The following is a 25,488-nucleotide window of genomic DNA, read 5'->3' as shown; positions in this document are numbered from 1 at the left end:
AATACAAATGTCAGATGTCAGTTTTATTTCATTTTATCTGCAGATCAGAGAAATTTAGCTTTGACTTCTAAAGCTTACAGTTTGGAAATAAATTTTAAAATAAATTATCACTCCAGAATTTACATAATTTTCTTGCATGCTACCTTTGAAGTTTAACTCATTTGATTTCAGATGAACATTAAACTAAAAGTGACTCATATTTCATTAGATAGTTTAATCATACTTGACATTCAAAGTAAATTTAAGTAGCAATCTCTTCAGATCAAAATATGTAGAATTTATAATGATTTGTACAAAAGAGTAGATATATTTATTTTATTAAATTCCATTTGGCAGGATAGAATAGATTTGAAGTTCCAAAAAAGGGTTTGACTCAATCAGTACTTAAATATTAAATGTTTACTTTGGGCCTGGCACTGTGGTATGTACTAGAGATACAAAAGGAGGCAAAACAAACAAACAAAATATTCCTCCCCTCTAGAAGTCCACAGTTTAATGGAGGAGACTATATGCAAACAAATAAGCTATATACAAGATAGATAGGAAGTAATTAGCAGAGGAAAAGAACTAGAATTAAGAGTCCTTGTGAAAGGCTTATAAAACATGGGCTTTTAGTTGGGACTTGAAGGAAACCATTGAATTGGATTTGAAAGAAGGGTGTGCAGAGTCACTACCTCATTTTCTCCTTGAGTCCAGTGGCAAGATAAAGATCAGGATGCAGTGAAAGACCTTGGTTTAAGGTCTCCAACAGGTCTCAGTTTGACTGAGGCAATAGCCTCTCACTGATTAAATCCAGGTAAAAAATAAGTAGTGATCATCACTTTTACCTAGTCAAAAAAAAAAAAAAAATCAATCTGGGAAGTGAAGACCTTCAGAATTTCTGGCCAAAAAAGAAAGTTTAAGGTTTAAGGCATGGTCCATAAGAAAGAAATTTAATTTCTAAATACTAGATGCCTTTCAAGATTTTGGTAATCAAAATTTATATTCCTTTAGACAGAACACCTGCAGGTAAGGCAATGATATCCCATGTGATTAGAAGAGAGAGAAGGGAAAAAAAAAGGAAAGAAAATAATTAATTGTTCAGCTGGCTACTTACAGATATTGTTGATGTCCTTCATTAGGGAGGTGATACCATGATATACGAGTGAATTGAATTTAAGTGAGACACAGTGGAACTTTTAGAATTAAATGAAATCATGTATATAGGGTACTTAAAAGTGTTAGGACATTTAAAAATTATTAAGTCTTAAAATGGCTCAATAGATTTCATTAGTTTATTATAATAAGTTTTAATAGCTGAAAAGTGCCCTAAAACTTTTAGGACATCCTGTGTTGTGGATTGTAAAATTTAAAGCTTATGTAAATATGAACTAGATAATGGCAACAAATTTAATGATCAGGCCCTCCATTTCAATATCTTTACTGCTGAACAGGCTTTATCTTCTCCTCCTTTCATTTCAGTATTTAGTTTCGGGAATTTAGGGCTCACACTTGATTCAGAGAATATACAAGAAGATAGTCTAGCCTTCGGTACCCCAAACACATATGTAATTACTATATAGAGTTGGCAAAATATTCCCTTATACAATAATATATGTGTATAAAAATGATAATGTACAGACATTTCTGTATTGTCAAATTTTTATTTTCAGGATTATGAAATAATATAACATATAGAATCAAAACTTACAGCTCATTCAAGTTCCTCATTTGGTCTATATTACTCACATTGTATATTGTTTATAGTATAGCCATACTGTACTATAATTTCTTTAAATAACTCTTTTTTTTCTGACGTCAAAATTACTTTTCTTTGTGTCTTCAGAATTTTTTCCTGTCTTTTCCCAATTGAATTCTCCTGTGGAATTTTATTTCATGAAATCTCTTTATTATTTCTGTGAATTCTACAAAATCTGATTCCCCTAAATCTGATATGTATTTTTAACTATACCTAATAGCTTTTCATATTTTTCTTTATAACAAATACAAATATAAAATTATCAGTTGCCCATGCCTAAATCCTATTCCATTCTCTGCTTGTCCTAGCCCAAATTTCTCATATTTCCTACCCTAGTAAGAAGTTCCCCATTATTACTGAGAATCAGATCCAGAATACATCTACTTGTTGGCATCTTAGTCTTTTGAAGGATAGAATAAAGTTAGTTTAAAAAACAAAAGCAAGCAAAAAAAATTGAAAGCTAATCTACTTTTGATAGAAAAACTCCTTTGAAGATATCTTGGTAATTTTAATTTTCCATCATTACCATATTATGTATCATTACTGAATAATTGCAAGCTTAAGATATATTTTATATTTTTTATCAATTTCCTTTCGGGCTTGATCTTTTATAATTTTAATGATAATATCAATTCTTTTTATATGATTCCTAGATTTCTTCACCTGAGTATTTCACAGTGCTACCTTGTACCATCCAGTTTTACATATGTGTGTGTATTATTTTTAAAAGGTTTATTCTTTGAGAGCCAAATTTCAGTTATGACTATTATCTATTATCAGTAACATCTAAATACCTAACAGATTAAATCTTTTTTTTTTTTTTTTTTTGTGAGTCTGGGGTTAAGTGACTTGCCCAGGGTCACACAGCTAGGAAGTATTAAGTGTATGAGACCAGATTTGAACTCAGGCCTTCCACTGCACTACCTAGCTGCCCCCAGATTAAATCTTTTTTAAGTTCTTTAATTTATCTTGTATGTTAAGTGCAGTGCATTTTTCCCCCTAGACATGTGATACCCTTGGTTTACCCAGGTTCATTTCTTAGATTTTTGTCTCCTGTGAACTTCTGTGTTAATCATTGCTATTCTCTATGATCTTGAGTTTGTGGCCATAAATGATCAAACAGTTTTTAATCCTGCTTGCTTCCTTTTCAGTTTGTGAACTTTTGAGTTAGATTTGCAAGTTTTGAGGCAAATACATTCTTACTAAACTTTTTAAATTATATAAACTATTAATACAGGAACTTCTTTTCATCTTTTCTAAGCTATGATTCAGAAAGACATATTCTTAGGTAGCATGTTTTTAAATAGCTGTTTACAATCCATACCAGCCATTCTATTTTAAAACCTTTGCTTTCCATGGGAATCAGTTGAAAAAATACCACCTTGTGTTCCAAGATCTGCTCTGTCTTGCCTAAAACTTCATAGGATTCCTCAATGCTTTTTTTGGTTCCTTGTCCCAGTATCACTTGTGATTATGCAAATAATTATTAGTGAATAGTGTCAGGTCATATTCTCTATCACATTTTGGATATATTCCCTGTGAAGACAGAAGAACTCTGTTATTATTATTGAATGGTTGACAAATGGGTGCCAGTATATCTCTGTATATGACATTACCACCTTCACTATCTACCTCTAATTTCTTTGGCCCTTTTTAGATGAGATTTAGTAGTATAAATTCATATAGACTAGTGCTTCCCATAATGCCCTTTATTTGATATGTGCTTAATAAATGTTTGTTGCATTGATTTAACATTTATTTTTTCTAATTTATTGACATTCAATGTCCTATTCACTTAAGAATACTGCCAGTTTATAACCATCCTTTGTCATTGCAAATTACATGTGAGGTGTGCCCTTGTGTCTACCGACAATTTTGATAACATATGTGAGTTTGGAGGCAGTACTAGATAGAAGTTACCATTTTAACCTTGTGAGTCCCAGTGGTATCAAGTGACTAAAATGACAGGAGTCTGATGAGCATTTCATTACTGATAATGTTCTCATACAGAACAAAACAGCTTGTCATACAAGATCAATTTTCAAGACTTATGACCTGGACATCACATTTTATGCATTTATGATTTCCTATAGCAGATGTGTTCTTTAATTGAGAAATTCAGAATTATGAAGATGTGATAGTGTCATCCATGCAATTTCATGGCCTTCCATTTTTATTTCCTCAACATTGAAAAATAACTTAATGTTTTTCCTTCAAGTATGTTACTGAGTCTTCTATTACAAAGGCAAAAAAATAATTTAGGAAATAGTTCATTCTTTAAGCTTTCTGTTATTTTTTTGTAAATTTTTTGTAAATTAAAGAATAATAAGAATTATCATTTAAAATAGTAGTCAAAAAATAATAAAATAAAATAAAATAGTAGTCAATTGAATACCTTGGGAAGAGTGGGAATCAAAATAATGTAGCTTTTTCTAATAAAGAACTTTTTTTCCTTCTCTTAATGGATAACTCTCTGCTAGAAATAATTTGGGTTTTGATCATTCCAATAGATGTCACTAAAACTTCAATCTTCTTTCTGTTAGTAATATAAGACAATCAGTTGAAAATAAAATGATATATGGTAATACAGATTTTCTAATCAATCCAGTTATTCCTTTATGAAAACTTCTGCCAAATAGTCGATACAGCCAAGTGAATCAGGATGAAAAAGCATTTAGTAAGCACTTGCCATGGCCAGTATCAAGGATATGGGAATACAGATTCATTCAGGTAGTCAAGACCTGCCCCTCAAGGGACTTATTAGAATTGGTGAAATTGGTCTAAGTTAGATGAACATAAAGTAAAATATTTTTCATCATGAAAGGAGGGAAGCTGTAGAGGACTTTTAAATTCTGGTTGGAGGTAGAAGCTGAAGGTGATCTACATGAATGAAATAAAGAAAATTTTACACAGAAAATTCCCCTTACTCTTTCTTTCTTCAAACTTTATTCAAACTGAACATAAACCAGTTTTAATAGGGAATAGCTTAGAAAGATCTGAGAGATACTCTTTCATAGCTCCATAGCCAGCCATCTCCACCCCTGCCATCCTACAAATTTTCCTAATTCCTACTGGACCAGTAGTTTCCACATAGGATCTGAAAGCAAAATCTTCATTCCTAGGCCTTCCTGAATCTTTGATCTTGGCTTTGGGGAGCTTTTGTAGCTCCTGCTCTTGGCCTAACCCAGTGGTTGGTGCAATTCCTTTACCATACTATATCTACTCTCTGGTCCTAGATTCAAATCTAGACCATTATTTAACTTCATATCCCATCCCAGGTCATCTGCCTGACAACATGCTTAACCCATTCTACTGTTCACCTCTCCAAAAGAAAATTCCCTTTCCTGGTCACTTGTCCCCTATGTGTGTAATTTTCCCATTTCAAAAAGGGCAAAGACTGTCTCTTTTTTTTTTTTTTTTTTTTAAACTTTGTACCCAGAGCTCTTAGCACAATACCTGAAATTTAATGATACTTTAATAACACTTTTTAAATTAAATTATCTCTTCTTAATGATAGACACACTCTCAAATTATCCTTCATGTCAGTGATGTCTATTATTGTCTTTTATTGTATCATATATATACCTCTGAATATTGTTATATAAATCCAATTGCCTTCATTCCCTTAACCTACCATAAATAGAGGAATTCTTTTTATAGAATTAGTGAGCCTGACTTCTCCTTTGTATATAAGGGAATTGAGCTTATTATTATACCATTTGTAACTTTGCAAGTAAGAAACATACTTTTATGGGTGTAGGAATTACGATTTTTCTACCTATCGTGGTAAAATAAAATTAAATCAGTGTTCTTTCTTGTTTGTCCATCATAAATCATTGCTTGCCCTTGGCAAGATTAAAGGGTGACTTTTTAGACCTTCTATTTATTATCACTGTCTTTTCAGAATGTATATTTTTATAAGTATAATGAAAAATAAGTAGTCTACTGCAATTTCAAAAAAGGGAAATCAAGCATTCTAAAAAGGTATTTAGACTACAAAGCTCTGTTGTAAAGGTAAGAATAGCAGAAATGTCACACTACCGCATCACATCTTCAGAATTCTTTTCTTTATTTTTTTCTTTTTAGAGAAACTCACGGGTTTTCCAAATATATATTGCTGTATGTTAGTATTTTTGTGTTGTTTCCATAGTTGAAATAAATAAATAACCCTTTATATATTTCTTTAATACATATATTTAATAATTCGTTTCTTATGCCACATATCAAGTTTATATAAGTTAGGAGTTTCATACTTTAAAGATTACATTTTCATTTAATTGAGGCAGGCAAAGGTAAGGCATTAGCTGCAAAAAATCTAGTAAATTTTTTACATAGATGCAAACCTACATTAATATGTGTATTGTTTGTACCATAATAACTAGGAGAAATAGTTTTATGGGATCTATATATAGTTTTATGCCAAATTTTGTTTTTAGGTTTGTTTAGGTATGGGCAAAAAATAAGGCCATTTGATAATACCAATTGGCATTTTATGCATTGGGATTTCCTAAGTATATAAATTAATCCACACGAATTTTAAATGGCTCATCAGAACAGCCTCAAAATGGTCCTGGTTTTATGTGATTATGTTTTGTGGATGAACAGAGCTTATTTAATGGAATAATTTAAACTTCATATGAACAGCTACTGTATTTTAATATTTCATTTATTATTTATTAGACTTAAATGTCTCATTTGGTGAAACTTCAGTCTATTATGTAAACCTTTTTAAAATCTGTTGTTTACTCACTTGGCTGAAACTGCTCCTTTGTTTCGATTTTATGGTTCTGAATAACAGAAATTAGCCCTACTTTTTAGAATAATTGTATGTTATGTTTATATAACTCAAGTTTCTAATATAAATCTTAGCAAATTTGAGTACTAAAGAGTTTATTGCTTCTCTTAAAGGTTTTGGTATTTCCTCTACATTATTGTTAAAGAAGTTAGGATATTATGTACAATATTCTTTTTTTTTTTTTTATGTTATACAGAAAGGATAACTATAAGTAAGGTAATTTTATCTACTGTCTAGAGAGCTCACCTCAAAAACAGGAAGCTGCATCTGTGTTCATGTCAAGCCTTTGACATATATCATTAGGATAGTCAACTAATTTACTAGTGTCCTAGGCACCTCACTAAAACAATAACTTGAAAAGTAATCCTGTTTCTAAATAAAAATGTTTTGTGAATGAATGTTTTTTTTCCTTGATGTTCTGATATTTTACATCATCACAACTTCCCTCCATACCCCTCTAAATTCCATATAATAGTATTTTTAAAGACAAAAAAAAGGGGGGGGGTAAAAGGTAGAAAAACCAGCATAGCTGATTAATATGTGAATTGGAAAGCATTAAGAGATGCATCTCTTAACACTGCAAAGTTAGAGGTATGAATGTCTTTTTATCTATTCCTTTAAGTCATGCTTATTCTTTATAGTTTTATAACGTTTGTGTGTGTGTTTGTTTCTTCTGCTTACATTGAATTGATGGTGTCAGTTGTTTTCTTGGCTCTGCTTATTTCATTCTGTTCAAATGTATCTTATGTAAATAGTGCCCATTTCATTCTTTAGTGTATTCATTCTTTTCTTGTGAGGATATTCACCTTGCTCTTGTTCCAGTTCTTAGCAGAAAACATATCAGTCATTTTGTTGTCATCACATTTTGATGAACTCTTTACCATTCAGTTGGCAGCTTTAGAATAGCATCAAAATGAGTTTTCATAGAAGATTCCTCTTTTTTTTTTTTTGTTTGATACAAAATGACCATCAACTCAACATATTCCAAAACAAATTTCCAAACTTGCTTTTTTTGTTTTCTGAATTCATTATTTCTGTTTGTAGTGACATCCTTCAACCAATTTTTGATGTTCAAAAATCTTGGGGTTATGTTTTCTGCTCTTCTTTTCTCGTATAATGTTATTTTCATTAGTTACTACCAGTTATTTGCATCATAATGCTTCTCTCTCCCCATATCTGATAACTCTTATTTTGTTTCTAGCTCTGATTATGAAGTAAACTTGTATCATTGGAATATATCCATTTCATTATTAAAGATATTATATGCTTCATTTTAATACCCCCTGCATTTGAATCACAAAACTATTTTAGTTAATTCAAAATTGTTAAAGTACAGGATTAGTGGGAGACATAAGAGAAAGAAAAGGAGAGGTAAGTAATGCCAAGATTCTACTGGCCAGAAAAAAAAATTAATTAATATGATATTAACAGGAACTATTCTTAGTGAATAAGCATATCTTTTTGAACCAATAATCTACTTTTAGATCTGTGGTTAAATAGCTGTAGTTATTAACTAAATCATTATATAAAATTTGTTGTTTAAAATTTTCTTTCCCACATCCTCAACTTTTCTTTAAAATGTTAAAAGATTATATTTAGAAAAATTGTCTTAAAATTAGATATAATGGAGAATATTATAGTTTATAATGAAAGGGAAACACAAAAAATATTGCTCATTTCTGCCTAATTTCTTGGACAAGATAGTTTATAGATTTAGTTGAACAAGAATTAAGGGCCTTCTTGGTGGGGAGCATAATGCTTACTCTGAGGAAGATATAAAGGACAGAAAAGAGGAAGTCCTTAAAATATTTTTCTTTTAATCATAAAATCTCTTTATCTGTGATTTTAATTGAATGAATTTTCATTATGCCTACTGTGTGCCAAGGTCTGTTACATTAAAACAGTTCCTCTAAACAAGTAAATACATAATAATTTGAGCATTAAAAAGCACTAATTGGAGTCTTGGAGAGAAGAGGTATCACAAAAAGTTTTGAATAGGAAGTGGCACAGGTGATTCTTGAAGCTCAGCATTCAAAGAGGAGGAGGAGGAGATAAAGGAATGCCTACATAATGGACACAGCTTATATGAAGACAAGGGGATGGGAAACTGAAGACTGTGTTCTAGGAACAGCTGACAGGCTTGTTTGCCTAGATTGTTGAGTGTGGAGGGACATACAATAGAATAATTTTGAATTACCTACATTGCCAATATAGTGGAAGTGTAACATATAGAGAGAGTGAAAGAAATTATAAATTATAAAAACTATTGAACTTGTTATATGTAGACAACTACTCATTTTCCTTGAAATTCAGTCAATACTATATAAAGAGAGCACATTAACATGCACCGTGTTCTAGTTTTTATATTTAATGTGGCACACATTTAGCTTCTGTGTAGCTACTTATTTTTATAATAAAAAGACAAAAGTTCCTCCAGGTGATCCATAAGATTTAAACTGGACAAATTCTTTGTCCATAACAATTGAATTTTAAGGTATGACTAGACTTACACTGATTAGGGCATCATTTATGACCCTAAATTTTTTAGAGATGTTAGATGTGTTATAGATACCCACACAATTTGCTGCTCAGTTTTCTACCAAAAAAAAAAAAATAATAATAGATGTAATTAAATAACTTTGTTTAAAAAAAAAACTTAGCAACTATTTTCAATTTTTTCCCTCAATGTTTTTCCATCATTGTTAACAAATGATAAAATGAGTTAAACCAGTTTCAGGTCCTAGGCTGCTTCTGCTGTTACACTAAATGAAGATAATACCAGGCCAGCCAACAGAATAGAAAATTAAGGGAAGCAAGAGCTTAGATAATTCAATAGCTTCTTGTTGCTTAAGGAATCAATTGTTTATAAATGTGAACATGCATATCTTTATAATAAGAATCATGAAATTGGAAGAAAAATCATTGAGATACTATTAAATATCAAAGACCTATGAAGCTGTATTTGACTTATTCCACATAGTTGAATATTTTTCCTAGAGCACAAACTCAGGAAATACCCACAATTTTCCTTGGTAACCTGGTTTGATCCTTAGAACTCTACTATTTAAAAGGAAATTCTTTCTATCAGCAAACATTTTAAAAACTTTTAATTTAAGCCCATTTCTGTTATTGAGTGAAGACTAAGAAATGCTAGTACCTTTTTTTTAATGTAATAAACTTATAGTCACTCCTTAATTGTCTTTTTTACTTGACCCCATTATTCATCTACTCTGATGATATTTTTTTTCAATTATTCTTTGAATCTTAAAAGTTTTCCCAAATTTTGTTACTTTGACAATTTTGTCTTCATAAGCTTTATTTATTTATTTATTTTAAGTTTATGGCAATCTTAGAATTAACTGTTCTATTATTTTTCAGTAGACAATATGCAAGGTGATATAAATAACTTTCTAATAGCCATTGTTGACTGAGCATAAAGGATGGGAAAAGATGGAAAGAGACAATTATCTGATAGAAGAAAGTTATAATTACTAACATCTTGTTAGATTCCAGAATCTATCATGCAAGGAGAAAAGTGCAGAACAGGCTTTCATTTAATCTGGATCAGCATATCATTGATCCAGAGACATAGAAAATAGATTATTCAAAAGGTGTATGACTTTAACTCAGCTTAGTTAAGAGAAAACACCATCACAACTATACTATTCTAGGAATCATTTAATAAATAAGAGACTAGCTAACATGGTGAAGAGTATATATCATTAAATCTTATTATTAAATCTTGGGGGGAAAAAAAGAAACCCACATAAAAATAGAAATATGAGAACAATAGGTAAAATATTAAAAAAAATCACAGTGAATGGAAGACAAAGTAAAAGACGGTCAGAAATGATTACAAATAATGTTATATCTTTCGTCTATTGAGCAGAATACAGGCATTAAAATTTAAATGTGACATTTTAACAGAAGGAGATAAATACATCTTAAAAGTATTACTTAGATCAGGTTGCTTGAACTGCATGATTAGAATACGACAGTTGAAAATAGTAATTTAGGCATAAGAAACTTACTGAATTGGGAACATATAGCAAGATATATACATATATAAATATACATAAACTTGAGGGTCATAAAAGAATGAAAAAATTTTGATAATGAAAAAAGGAAAAGTGAAGTTGTAACAACTCTCTGGAATCTTAAAGTCAAGATTCCAATGTGGGATGAGAAGTTAGGCTAGTTGATTTCTGATGTCAATATCCCAACTATAGATTTTTAGGGAAAGGGTGAAGGAATGAGTTGTTTCAGGTTCAAGCTGTAATGTGGCCTAGTAGTTTATCTGTAATGGCAATGGGAAAATCCATGTAAGTCCAAAGATAGAGCAGAAGTGAGGTGTCACTATAGATTAGTCAATGTTTTTGCCACAGATTGTATCGTATAATACAGCAGAAAAATATGGATGTAATATGTCAAGAGGATTAGAATGTGATAATCAACCAATTTTGCAGGCTTCAGTAAAGATGCAACATACTTAGAGGGAAATCAGCAATAGAGATGATGATTGTGGATTTCTGGATTTCTGGGAATTCTTGCTTTTTTTTTTTTTTTTTTTTTTTTTTAATTCAACTACAACATGCCCTTTTATCAGATTCACTGAATTTTTAGATGGCATGATTCTATCAAAATTTTGTATAGAACATAATTTTAAACTTTTAAAATTTTAAACTTCTTTCATTTCCCTAATGTTTTTATTTTTAATTTGTCACTGCTGTTCTCTCATTCATAACGGCCAGATAGTACATGTTCCATGTAATGGCAGCTATTTAGCATATTAGAAAATATCATTCTATACTGAAGCTATTTTTGTATTATAACTTTTAGACTATTGTGATTATGATTTTTTTTAGATTAGCACTATTTTTCATATTAGGGAGATAGTTGCTAACTAGAAAATAGTTTGATCCTTAAATTATAATTCAAAAATCTTAATTACCAACTTTTGTTCTGACCTGGCATCCCATGTATGTATAAGTTAAGGTGAATTACAATTATTCTAGAACAAATGAATAATTTTTAATACTAAAAATAATATCGGAACTTTGTGGGAAAATATTATCAGCTGTGGTGATGATCATTTTTCTAGCAAACTTTTGGATAAGCATAACAAAAATTGAAATTCAATATTTTTCTTTTGTTCAATTCTGTGTGTGTGTGTGTGTGCTTGTTTTAGAAATCACTTTTCTGTGTTGCTGAGTTAGGTCTGGATTTTGACAACACAGACCACAAGAAGTGCTGTAAACAAGAAAGCAAAACAAGTTGGGAAAGTAATATGGGCTGCTTTCTATACCTCCTATAAAGAGAAGAGAGACAAAAGGAAGACATTTACTAGGAACTGGGGAATTTAGATCAGGATGCAGTTTTATGTTCCCTAAAAGTATAAAGTACTTAAAGAAGAAAGAGAATTAGTCCTTGCTATTCTTTGTTCTCTAATGTGATATTAATGTTATTTAAGAATTTATTCAGAGAAAAAAACTTCTATATATTTCATATATGCATATATATGTATATATACACACACATACACACATGTTGCTTTAAATGATACTCTAACCCGTATCACATGTAACAATTTGGAATGTGAATTCATAAATCAATAAATCTAGATTGGTTGGTTTTATAAAGACAAATATATTTTTGACAGGAAAATGATGTTTATATGTCTTAGAAGTGTTCTGATATTCATTCTATTTAGTATCTTTTCCTAGGAAAAGTAGCACACAGTTTGTGGGAAGGAAGGATGTCAAAAAGGGTAATTACAGTAAGAAGGGATAAATTAATGAACCCAATGTTAACTGTTTATAATGGTCCTAAAGACCCATCAGAGAAACAGAAATATTTAGGTTCTTAATAATGAAGCGGAGAAAAAGAAATATTGAATAAAAGGAAACATTGGTTTAATTTAGATATTAAATGATTGATTCAGACTTATAGGCTAAAGGAGATTTCTAAAAGTTCAGTGAACAGTAAAAGCACAAAATCTAGAGTCAGGAGCTGAATTCATATTGCAGCTCTGTCATTAATAGAGGTAGAGTAAGTACTCCATTTTTGCTTGGTTTTGTTTCTCCGACTTAAAATAACAAAAATTCCTTTAATCTTTAGCACTCAACAATTGCAGAAACAGTAGGCTAGCAAAAGTGCTCTCTAAAATTGAGATAACACTATGTTTAGAGTTGGACCTGTATAATACATATAGATCAGAATGTGAATTTTATCAAAAATTTTTGTGCAGTAATCTCAGTTGATTATAACTTACTTTTAACAATCAACTCTCTTCTTGAAGAAATTATGTATAGTATAGGTATAAGTAAATATATATATTCACAGGTGTAAAATGTTAGAGTCATGAAAGTTTGGTATAATTCACAAATCTTTCGTCTGTTTCATTTTTTTAAGTTCTAAACCATATTTTACACCATCATGCCCTGTGTCTTTTCAGAAGACACAGCTATATGGTCCAAGTGATTTTGTCCACTTCTTTGTAAAATTTTAATATTCTTTCATATTCTGCAACAGATGCTTGTGTATAAATTGCAGTTTTCCTCATCATAGTCTCTTAGTTTATTCTTATAATAATCACATAGAAAGGAATGATATCAAATATCTCATGAGACCATGGTTCTTTTCCTTGGATGCAGCATAAAATCAATTCTTTCATTTTACCTCTATAAGAAGGAACTGATGAGCTATCCTTTTGTCATTTAAGTAAGGCTATATATATTTGAAGAATAATAACTAGGCATTATATAGTGTCTAAAAACTGTGTGACTCTTAGGATTCTCTATCATTCCATCATATTCACTGAAGATATAAAAAGAAGATCATTCCAGATAAGGAGGCTACACAAAGAAGTAAAAACGGTCTTGGATTTGGACTTGGAGGACCTGTGTTCTAAACCTGGTTTTGTTGCTTGTTGATTTTGTGACCTTGACCTCTGTGCCTTTTCTTATCTATAAAAGGCCTCTTGATGTCTCTTGTATTCCTTTACAGTTTTAAAACTTTTGATCCTTTGATTTTGTAATTCTATAATTGAAGCCCGATTTTAATTTTTCTGTTGCATGGATCACCATGACCAAAGAATTCATTACCTACTGTCCAAACTGTTGGTGATGAGTCTCTCTGTGCTTACATAAGCTAATTTTTATACAGAATTTATAGTTTGTCATCATTATCTTTTATACTTGAAGAAACCTACCATAGCCTTCAAGAATTCAATATATCTTGAAAATGTCATTGAACTAATTGCATTTTGCCTTAAAAATCTTCTTAGTGAAATATACTTTGGTACCCAAAAGAAAAGAAAGTGCACTCTGAATACAAATACATATTTCCCACACAATGATTTGTAGGTGAAGAAGTATCTTATTGAATTCTATTCTGGTCCAGAATACAGAGCTTGGAGAAATAAGTAGTTATTGAGTATCCGTGATTCAGAATTTGATACTGATACAGCAACCAGCTAACAGTTGGGAAAATGCACAGTGCCTAACAATGACACCAAACTATTTGGTTTTACATATATTCGTCTCATGCAACAATAATTTTATATAGGTTTTTTTTTTTTTTTACCAGATATATCCATGGGTAATTTTATATCATTGACAATTGCCAAACCTTTTGTTCTAATTTTTCCCCTCCTTCCCCCTCCCCCCCATGGCAGGTTGACCAATACATGTTAAATATGTAACAATTTTTATTTGATAAATTTCGTACTAAGAAAGAAGAACATCAGAAGTAGAAGCCAAATCTTTCCTCTTGTCACCCTGTGACATTAAAAGCACAAGTAGAAGGTCTTTTTGAGTTATTCAAGGTGAGAAGGGCTCTTAACCAGATCAACAATAAAGGATCAGAGGAAAAATAAGTAATTAGCATGAGTAGAAAGACTTCCCACACTAGTAAAGTCATGACTCCATCAAAGTATCCACTCTGAGAAACAGAGATCTAGAAAACAAATGCAAATAAATGCCACTTAATATGAGACACACTTCACACCTGTTCTCATGCCTCACTGACATTATTCTTGGCACATTCTATCTACTTTTCCACTGCTAGATTAACATCACTTTATACAAATGGGCATAATACCTATTTTCAAGCTTTCCAAGATCTGGCTTGAGGTGTGTATCTAGGGGATTAAACTTGTTCTGCATAGATTTAAAGGTAGCACCAGTTACAGTGGAAACTATAGAGACAGGCTTCTCTTGATGTAAGGAAAATTTTTATATTAGAGCTTTTTTTAGAGTAATTTTTGCTTGATTCTTGATAATGAATTAGACTTTTTAAATTCCCTCTATCTGAAAAAAAAAATTATTTGATGTTTTTCTTCAGTGCTTTATAATTAAAAAAAAACAAAAAACTTTTAGAAGTAATTTTCATTTTTTTTTTTTGGCTGATTCAGTTGGGGTTAAATGACTTGCCGAAGGTTTCACACAACAAGGAAGTGTCTGAGAACAGATTTGAACTCAGGTCTTCCTGACTTCAGGGCTGGTGCTTTATCCACTGTGTCACCTAACTGCCCCTCAAATTCTATTCTTAATAAAATATTTGAACAGTTTTCCATTTTATAATGGCAGTTGGAGCCTTCTTGACCTAGACAGTAAAATGATCAGATATAATCAAGAAAAGGGATGGAATCATCCCCCAACCCCCTAATCTCTCAATGAAGAATTACAGAGATAATGAAGTTATTTGGGAAATAGTATTTAAAGACTGCAGCTTCCCAAAACAGAAACTTTCTCACTTACTCTTAACCCTTTTCCTTCTAAAGTGAAAAATAGAGATTCCCCTAATAAAGAAACCTTCAAAATCATAACACCCAATCCTTGAAGTGGCTTGTCCCCTTAAAAAAATATCAACATGGCCAATAAATGGAGTGTCCTACTTCCCTTTTCTTTATCTTAGTCAGCACAGCACAATTGTAGTGGGCCGATATCTAAGATTTATAATGAGGCTAGTGAAGGTATCCAGCAACATCTGGACTACCTGCCCAGATTAAGAGGCATGAGGAAATAAACCAGAAGTCTTTTGCTCTTACTCTGAACATAGCATTGCTGGTCTAAGTATGTACTATGAGCAGGTGATTCTCAAATCATGTCATGATTTGTCTTTGGCATTAAGCTTATGGGCTTTGATATCCAGGAAATCTGATGCTTTGATTTGGAAAAGGCAAGTGATACTCAATAAGGAGGAACCTCAGTGGTAAAGTCCCAAGAGGACTGAGAATAGCTTCAAGACTCCAACCACTTTCATTGTTGGGTAATCCATTTGTCATTGATTGTAGATAATCCACTGAATTTGACTGTTTTATTTATGTCCAAGTTCCCTTACCTATATTGGCAGAGGAGAACCAGGAAAAGTTGTACACACATGAAAGGCAATCATTTTTTATATTCTATTAAGAGGAACAGGTCAAATTTTTTTCATTTTGATATATCATTTCTGTTTCATCTCTCCCAGGCTTCCCTTCAAGGGATATATTTAATTTATTCCAACCATCATTATTTTCAATAAGTGAAAACTTTTTAAAGATAAAATACAGATTTTATAGTACTGTCCTGGAGTTTATTTATCTTCTATTTCTTCTTCTGGACCCTTCAATGTTAATAATCACCCAAGCTTCTGTCTTTGGCTCTTCTGCTCTCTGTCTACAGGCTTCAAGCTCTTATCTACTTCAGCTATGTCTTATAGGCTGAAGTTTCTCAAACCTGAGTATCCAGTTACCACCTCAAACTCAGTCTATCAAAGAGCAATCTTAATTTCTTTCCTTGAAGACCTTACTCTTAATATGATCTATTATCATCAACTTTGAGTGAATTTAGTGATTCTACTAAAATTATTTTTAAAATTTAAAATATAAACAGTATTTACTAAAATACTCTAATAATGAGTGATTTCATCAATGTGGTTGTTCTTTCCACAAATTCATATTACAATTCATGTGGTTTTCCTTAATTAATGTGTCTCCTCTATGCTATTACCTGGTGGTCAACCTTCAAAAAGACATATTTTTATTCATATGATATGTAACATTTATATGTTTAGTATATGTGTTTTGTTTTTATATGTCAAACTCGTAATATAATGTACTGAGGGATGATTTCCATTTAAAAAAGCTAAAAGCTAGTAGAAACAAACTGTTGAATTTTAAATTGTAACAATGCATCAATTAATCATGGTCTATTCTTGAATTGTAGTTTAAAAAAAGACAATACTGGACAGCCATTTGTTTAGAGCTCTTTTCCCTTCCCAGAGTTAATATTTAGGATTGTAATGTTGTGTAGACTATCAATATATTACAACCTTAAATTATATTTTATCTACATATTTATATATACAGTATACATGTATATACATATATCAAAATAAATTCAGTACATTATATATATATGAGACACGCAAATATCACAATACAATATACATACACATGAATTTGCATATAATACCTATATATGTACAACTGATATATATATATACATATATATACATATATGTGTATGTATATATATATATATATATATATAAAAAATTTGGAGTTGCTTTAATTCAGAAAGTTTTGTGATATGTGCACACACAGAGACATACCCGACCTTTGTTCAAGTGATTAGAAGTTTTTAAATTTCTATGAGCTTGGAGTATAGAAGTTTTCCCTTAGTCCCAAAGAACCATTTCTGACATGGCAGCATCCAATGAGTTTTCTTCTGCTTCCCTGAGTTATTATGATGGATGTGAAAAATAATGTGTCAGAAACACGTTAACAAAATTTAGTATGGAAAATTGGAATTTTGTACTCTTGAGTTCATTCAGCAGCATCTCTAACAACAAACCTTTTTCTAAGCCATGGTCAACTTAAGAATTAAAGCCAGTCTTAAAGTAACCTGTTTCAAGAATGAAAATGTGATTTTTGTTAACCTGGTTATGAAATAATACTTTCCACTTAAATAAAGAGCAGCACTCTGAAGTGAATCAGTTGAATCTGGTTTCTCTTTACTGGACAGCAATACAAACGTTAATGATGTAGATTTCATTAAGTGATAGCTGATTTATGAGTAAGGTAAATACCTCTCTGAGTTTGGAATTATTAGTTTCTTCTTGACATTTGATCTTTTTTCTTCTATCCTTAACCATTTTGACCCTTGGGTGGGCTGACATTGCTATGGTAACCCTGAGGGCTGATGGAATTCCCTCAATCTCTTTTCACAGAGGGTGATGAGACAGGAGTGATGGATAGTCTGCTGGAAGCCTTGCAGTCAGGTGCCGCTTTCCGAGACCGAAGAAAAAGGACACCCAGACCTAAAGGTGAATATTACACTTGTTTTATGTTAGTTTCTAGGGAATTATAAGAGACCTTTTCTTTATTATTTCTTTAAAGGCTTACAATATGAATGTACTTCTCTGTTCTATAACTATTAAGAAGTTCTACCATTTTGTTTAATCTTCCTCATGTAAGGACATATCACAGATGCTCATTCCTATAGGCTAATGTCAATACCATTTACAAATCTATACACAGAACTTATCATAAACTTATCAGCATGACAAAATTCAGCTTCAGAACCATATGTATTTTATCTTTTTTGGAGATCATAGAATAAAAATTAAATGGGAAATAAAAGTTACATTTTCCACTGAATCAAGTATTTCATTGGAAGTGTAGCATTATCTTGCTTTCAAAAACATTTAATCTGAGAAGAAAAAAAAATCTAGATAATATTGTTATACATTTTGAGAAATAGATTATATTGAGTTTTTTTGTTTCTATTTTTTTTTTAATAGATATCCGACAGAGTCTCAGTCCAGCTTCACAGAGGCCTATTCTGAAAGCTTGTAACCATGGTAATGAACAATATTTATGAACTGAATGTTTTTCTTATCTACTTTTATCCTATTGATATTTGATTTCAGTAGTTTATGCCGAAATTCTCAAGTTTCTAAGTACATATAGTGAAAATGGATAGTTGATACAAATAAGGAACTTGTAAGGATCCCATCCCTTAATAGTTAACTTAGAGGTTGTTTCTTTAATATTGGACTCTCATTTACTGGATTACAAAAAAAAGAGGCTTTGATTTGACTGTTTTTAGAAGTAAGGATAGTAGGAGTAATGATAAGATTTTTAATAACTGCTATTCAGAGTACCTTTTTATAGACTGTTAAACTCTCTCATTGAATTATGTTTTTTAAATAGGTGAAAGAATCTCACTTAATGATATAATTTAAAATATTGGAATAGACATCCTTTTTCTTCCATTAATCATTGCTCTTTGAAACTGTTCAAGCAATATCTTGATAGAACTATAAGTATCACTAAAATTCCTAGTAGGCTGTTGTAGAAAGCTATTAAAGTCAGGACAATGATTGTAAAAGAGATATATTGAAAATCAACATAAAAATTAAAGTAGCCAAATCCCACAAACTTTGCTTTTGCTTATCACTCTCAAAGACCATCCCCCTAATATAATTCCTTACTATTTATCCAAACATTTTTTAAATAACTGTTATTTCTTTTGAATACTCCTTCCCTCCTCCCTTTTGGGGAGGATCTTATACCTTCTAGATGGTAAATCTGTATTAATTCTCTTATGTTTTTCCACTAGTATGATATCACTTCCCTTGAAATCCTTGCTGGTTGAACAATCAAAATTATTCTCTTTTTCACTTAAGTGTCTCTTCTTTATATTAGAATACTTAGTTTGAGCAAATTTAAGTCTATGGTGCTTTATTTTGATTTCTACATAGATTCACTGAATCTTGAAACTTTTCATGTCAAAAATTGAAAAAGAGTGAGCTTCTTGGGAAGATCATCATGTACATGCACCTTCCTTAATATCATCTGATTCACAACTGACTATCATTACAATTAATTGTATTATTAAACTAAATATTTTATGAAAGTTAATATAATACTTAAGTTGTTTTAGGAAGACTAATCTGATAGAAATGTGAAAAACGAATTGGAGATAGACATTCCTAGTAGGAACTGTGTGAGTGGAAGAGTTGAAGAGAAGGGTCAGAATTGGAGACATATGAGTTGGTTATCATTTACACACCTAGAGATGACAGAGAAAGTCACAAAAATAGATACATTTTCTAAGGAAGAGAATATAGAGAAGTGTTCTGGGAAATCAGTCTTGCGAAATAAGTATTATCAGAGGATGAGATGAAGAGACATAGAAATAATAATCAGAGATATAAGAAGAAAACTAAAATTTCATGCATTTTCATTGACTGTCTCATAAAGCCTGGAATTTTATCTCTTCTCAGCTCTGTCTCCTAGTTTTCTGGACTTTCTTCAGTCTTAATTCAAATTCTGTATTCTGTAAGAAACTTTTGCAAGTACCCTTTCTTTATACTGCCTTCTTTTTATTGTTATCTCTATTCTATCTTGCATATATCTTTTTAGTAAATAGTTGGTTACATATTGATTTCATTGTTGGATTGTGAGCTTCTTGAGAATTATAATTGCTTTTTTGTTGTTGTTGTTGCTGTTGCCTTTTTTATATATCCATTGCCACAGTACCTATCACATAGTAGATGCTTTATAAATGGATTCTGATTTGATAGATTACATTACAGTGTTATCCTTTGGCATTTCATATATAATTAATATCCTGAAAACTTATGTAGGATAGAGTCAAAGAAGTCAAAGGGAATAAGTCATGAACTAATTTAACATGACTATATTGACAATTATGTATAATACTGAGCATATTAAATTAAACATTTGATCCCATTTATAATAAGCATAATAGTAAATATGTGAGCCAGTGTTAACATTTAATTTCACCATTCTTTGATCCTCAATTCTTGGACCCCTGAGCTATTGACATTTTTATTGGTGCTTTGAATTTTTATTTTCATTAGGAAATTATTCTAATCAACCCTGATTTACATCCCTTTGTAATATTTGCTGTCACTAAAATCATATTTGATCTAATGTCTTCATCTAAGTTCAATCTAAGTTCGTCTAAGTTCCTTGTACTTATAATAAAATTTTTATACCTTTTTATACTTTATCACACAATAAGCTATATATTATTCATCTTTACATTCTTTGCTGTGCCTCATATAGTTTATCACACAATTTTTTGAACTTATGAGTAAATGGACTATTTAAACACCATTTCTGAGGTATATGATTTTAGAATTTTTAGGAGTACTACTAGTTGTTTCTCTTTTAATTATAAGTCCAGAACATCCCCCTATCTATGTGAAATAGTAAATAGTGAGGTATTATTTCAAGAGCTATAATGCATCTCCTTGATTATAATATCCATTTGGAATAAAAAAAGAGAATAATTTGTGTACTTTGAAAGCTTTTCTCTGTTAAATGCATTCTTATCTGTGTTTACTAACATAATTATATTGTATTTCTCATATTTAAGCTGGTAGAAGTCTTCAGTTTTTATGTGAATGCCCAGCTATTGTTGCCATCATAAATTTTGAAGTCAATTAAAGATCAACTAACTCTTCTATGTTTCAGTGCTGGAAATTTGGAAAGACCTTGAAATTGTTGAAAAGCATTAATATTGATATGAAAGGATAAGATCTTTTTTCTCTGCTTCTATAAAGGAAAAAAAAAAATTAAATTAATAGACAAGAGCAAAATAGTATCTTTGCCCCACAGCTTATTTCCAAATTCAAGATGAAAATATAAGATTGGTTCCGTTTATGGAACTCAAAGCTACAACAAGGAATTTCTGTTAAACGAACCACTTACCACTTATTACTCCAATTTACATCCACCAAGGAACTTTTAGGAGTTACTTAAAACTAACTGCTGATAGTAACTGTTTTAAATAGATTTCTTGTTCATTTCAAATGTGACCTGTTTTTAAGCATCTTTAAATTATCATATATTTCTGAACAATTAAATCCTTTTTTCCCCCAAAACATATTTTTTCTCACTAAATTAATTTGCTTACTTAAGGGTATGTTTTGTCTTTTTTTTTTTTTTTTCAAAATGAGATTATTCCTTCTGAATAGTTATAATTTTAATGTAACCATTAATAGTTTTAATTCAAGAAATAGGAAACAGTTTGAATGATATTACATTTTATTCAGTCATCTGTCTCTGGTATTTACCATGTATTTACACAAAAGAAAGAATAAGTTCAGTAATATTCCAACTTGGGTAGGATAGTCCTGTGTACATACAAAACAGTTCTTCCTTTTCTAATTTGTAGGCAGAGCATGGGAATCTTTTGGCACAGTTATTATCAAAGAGACTTTCAAGCATGAAATGGTTACAAATTCTTAGGTATTGAGGGCTTCAGATTGTTATAAAAAGGCATTTATGGAAAGAGAAAGAAATATCCTTCATTAAGTAAAGTTTCAAGTCCATATACTGAAGTTTCAGAAATGGATGAAAGAAAATAGAGAACTACTATATCATCCAAGTCTTATCTTAGAAGGCTTTATAAAATAATCTATTTGAGAAAAATATCTCTACTCTTCCATAGTTAACTATAGTATTGTATTTGTTTTTGTTTTGTTTTTAAATTTTCACAGTACTGTATTTTAGATCTTTCTCTTCTCTTTCAATTGATTGACTTCATGATTCTTATCGGGATTGGGAGACAGAGCATTTCTTCATAAAAATATACTGAAAAGGTGATTTTTTTTAATTGTTGTGATATTTCTACTTTTAAAAGGTAGATAGATTTAAAAGGTCCATAGAGTCATTGCAAATAATCATGAAATCTAGATTTCTTCCAATTTTCCTTAAAAAGAGATTCTTTATCCTTATTTGATAAATAAATTTCTTCCTTATTATGTGATCAAACTTGTCTCTTGGAATCATAATATTGCTTAAGGCTACAACTTGGAAAACTGAATGTGAACTTAAAAGATTTAAGAGAAGTGGAAATAAAGATGTGATTAATCTTTGTTCCCATTATTAAGACCAAAACTTGTCAACTGTCAAACAAACTTGAATGTTTTAGAAGTTGTTAGGTATCTTAAAGTTATGTCATTCCTGTTCTATTTATTCCCAGTCAATAAAGAAAAATAATAAGACTTATTTTCATAATTTTACTCTATTTCCTATAGACATGATGAGTGAGGCAACAAAAAAATGTATTAATTGCCCATTCTAATAAAAGACCATTCTTTGTTAGAGGTAGTACAAGTAGGTAGTACAAAAATACTATTTTTTTTTCAAGGTACTTGGGATTAAATGACTTGTCCAGGATTACATAGCTAGTACATGTTAAGTGTCTGAGACCAGATATGAACTCAAGTCCTTGTAACTCCACAGCTGGTGCTGTATTCACTATGATATCTAGCCACCCTTGTAGACTTCTTGCCCCTATAGACTACTTCTTTATTTAATCTAATTGTAATTAATGTCAATTTTAATCTAGTTGGAAGACAAATATACAGAATATACAGAAGACAACTTGACAATAATTTTAAAGCAATTATTAATATGGCATTTGCTATCACAGAAAAAAATTATTGTTATTTTAATTGGATTCTTTTGCCAGAATTATATTTCACCAAATGAAGGGGTGCTGTTAGATTTTTAACAGTAATATCATCATTATCATCAATAGCAGGTAATATTTGTATAGTTATATTTATTCTGCCTTATAAGGTATGAAAAGTGTTTTTACTTTGAGCCTTACAACTATGAAATATACCTGTAAACAGATATTGAAATAATATGCCCAGTGACATGCAGTAGTAAACATGGGAAATAGGATTTGAACTCAAGTCTCTATGTCCAGTATTTTGCTTTCATTTCAGGTACTAGATTGCAGTTCCATTGGACTTCCATGGCTTACAGGATATGTTATTATTCCTATTGATTTGCCCATTTTATGTTTTACTTTTGAATTTTCTTTTTTTTCTTTTTTTCTTTTTTTTTTCCTTTTTCTGAGGCTAGGGTTAAGTGACTTGCCCAGGGTCACAGAGCTAGGAAGTGTTAAGTGTCTGAGACCAGATTTGAACTTGGATCCTCCTGAATTCAGGGCTGGTGCTCTATCCACTGCGCCACCTAGCTGCCCCCTTGAATTTTCTTTCATCACATGCTTTCCATCCCCTCATTAATTTCAAATTCAGTCCAAGTTTGTTACTTTGAGTAACTGTTGATTAAATAAAAACTTACACCTAAAATAAACATATATGAAGCACTTTGTTAATCTAAAACATTGTGTAATTTAAGGTGTTATTTTTAGTATCAAGTTGTAATGATCACCAGTTATCCTTCTAGTTGAAATAAGGAGTTGGCAGACATATAAGAAATATATGAAAGGTTGTCATATGGAAAGTATTTTGTAAATCCTAATCCAAATATTATTATGTTTGATCCAACATTGTCATCATCATAGTTATCATCATCATGATCATCTATATCCAAAAAATTGTCAATAATATTACAAAAATGTAATATTCTCCATATTGTTTGCCTTTTCACAAAAACTCCCCAGCATAATTCAAATTGCAATTTGAATTAACCATTAAAAAAAAAACTCTTTGTGATTTAAATGTAATTAAAACTCATTGATCAAATTCTCCAAATGTCTAGTTTTATACCTTTTAAGTCATTCCATTGTTTTTTTTTTTTAATTTTTTTCTATGTTAGGCAATATTATTTCTTTATGTCTACTATTTTAGTATTTTTGCATCTTAGGATATATGAGAACACTATTAAAAGTGAATCCTCCCATTTACACTCTTGTTTTTATCTCTCAAATCATAATTATCTCCATTCCTTCAACAAAATTATATGTTGAACTAGCATAAGGGCAACTATCCAACTACTTATTTAAAGAAAAACCAAACTATTACAACATCAGCAAGAGCATTAAACAATTTTTATGGGTAAAATGCAGTGCCAAGAATGAATCAGAAAACTTACTTCCCTATGTACACTGGTTATCTTCCATTTCTGTCACTTAGTCTGTCATCTGATAATTTTTCCATTTTTAATTATACTTAAGAAATCTGTAGTGTTATTATTGCAGCACCCTCCTTGAGCTACTTCTCATACTTGTTCAAAGCTACTCATGGGTTGAATTCCCACTCCCCACTCCCAAAGAATGACTTATCCAGGGGATAAGTGAATACCTATTCTTACTACTGAGCCTCGGATATATATTTTCCATTAATAGTCAACCAGAGACTCAATTAGGTTTTTTACTAATATGTCATAGCATATGTCAGTAGTTAAGAACGTCTACCATAAATCCAGTTTTCTTTTCATATAAAAATCAAGAAGTATATATAGTTGCTTATTTACTCCTGTTTTCTATTGAGAAACATTTTTTCCTTATTACCTTTTAAAAATATTTTGTGGATCAATGAGATAACACATGAAAGAACTTTCAGCTCTTTGGAAGACAGATACTATATAAATCAAATCTTCTGTTGTCTGTAAAACAAGAATAATAATTCCCAGCAATAAATACAGGATGTTTTTGTGTCTGATCTATTGAATCAAGCCTAGCACAATGTGAGTCCCTATAAATTCTAAATATTGCTCATAGTGAAGGGTAATATTCTAGGAAAAATAGAGAACACAAAGATAATTGTGATCTTTTCTCATTAGGATCCCTCTAAAAGTTCAAGTATACTCTAGTCATTAAGTGCACAAAAGAATTGATAGAAAGACATTATTATTTATTTATAGATCATTTTCATACTGTTATTACAGCAATTTTAAAATTCTGTCTACAGCCAAAATCAAAGTGAAGAAGAATAACCAGTATCATTCCATCTTCTCTGATTATCACTGGGGGACATTAGTAATTTAAAATTATTTGATTTGTTATGGTTCAGAAACCCAGAATTAACAAAAAAATTTTTTTTAAGTTTGTTAAGCTTGTGTTTTTCTACATTCACTTTATAAAGTGTGGGAGGGCCAGAAAAATAGTTTAATGTTGACCTATTTATCCTTCCTACTTTACCACCTTTTTTATATTTATTCATTTAAAAACCA

General features: G+C 30.7%; 1 protein-coding gene across 2 annotated transcripts in view; it reads left to right on the top strand.

Moving 5' to 3' along the window:
- The window catches only part of DIAPH3 (diaphanous related formin 3), a 424,016-nt gene that overhangs the window by 278,315 nt on the left and 120,213 nt on the right, over window positions 1–25,488 (top strand). For both annotated transcript variants that reach the window (XM_074299215.1, XM_074299214.1), the window contains 2 exons: window positions 17,748–17,843; window positions 18,321–18,380. In XM_074299215.1, the coding sequence (XP_074155316.1) occupies window positions 17,748–17,843; window positions 18,321–18,380 (156 nt within the window). The remainder of the gene's footprint in view (window positions 1–17,747; window positions 17,844–18,320; window positions 18,381–25,488) is intronic.

This window comes from Sminthopsis crassicaudata, chromosome 3 (genome assembly GCF_048593235.1).
Source record: "Sminthopsis crassicaudata isolate SCR6 chromosome 3, ASM4859323v1, whole genome shotgun sequence".
In the NCBI taxonomy this organism is placed as follows: Eukaryota; Metazoa; Chordata; class Mammalia; order Dasyuromorphia; family Dasyuridae; genus Sminthopsis; species Sminthopsis crassicaudata.
This window is presented reverse-complemented; position numbering and strand designations above follow the sequence as displayed.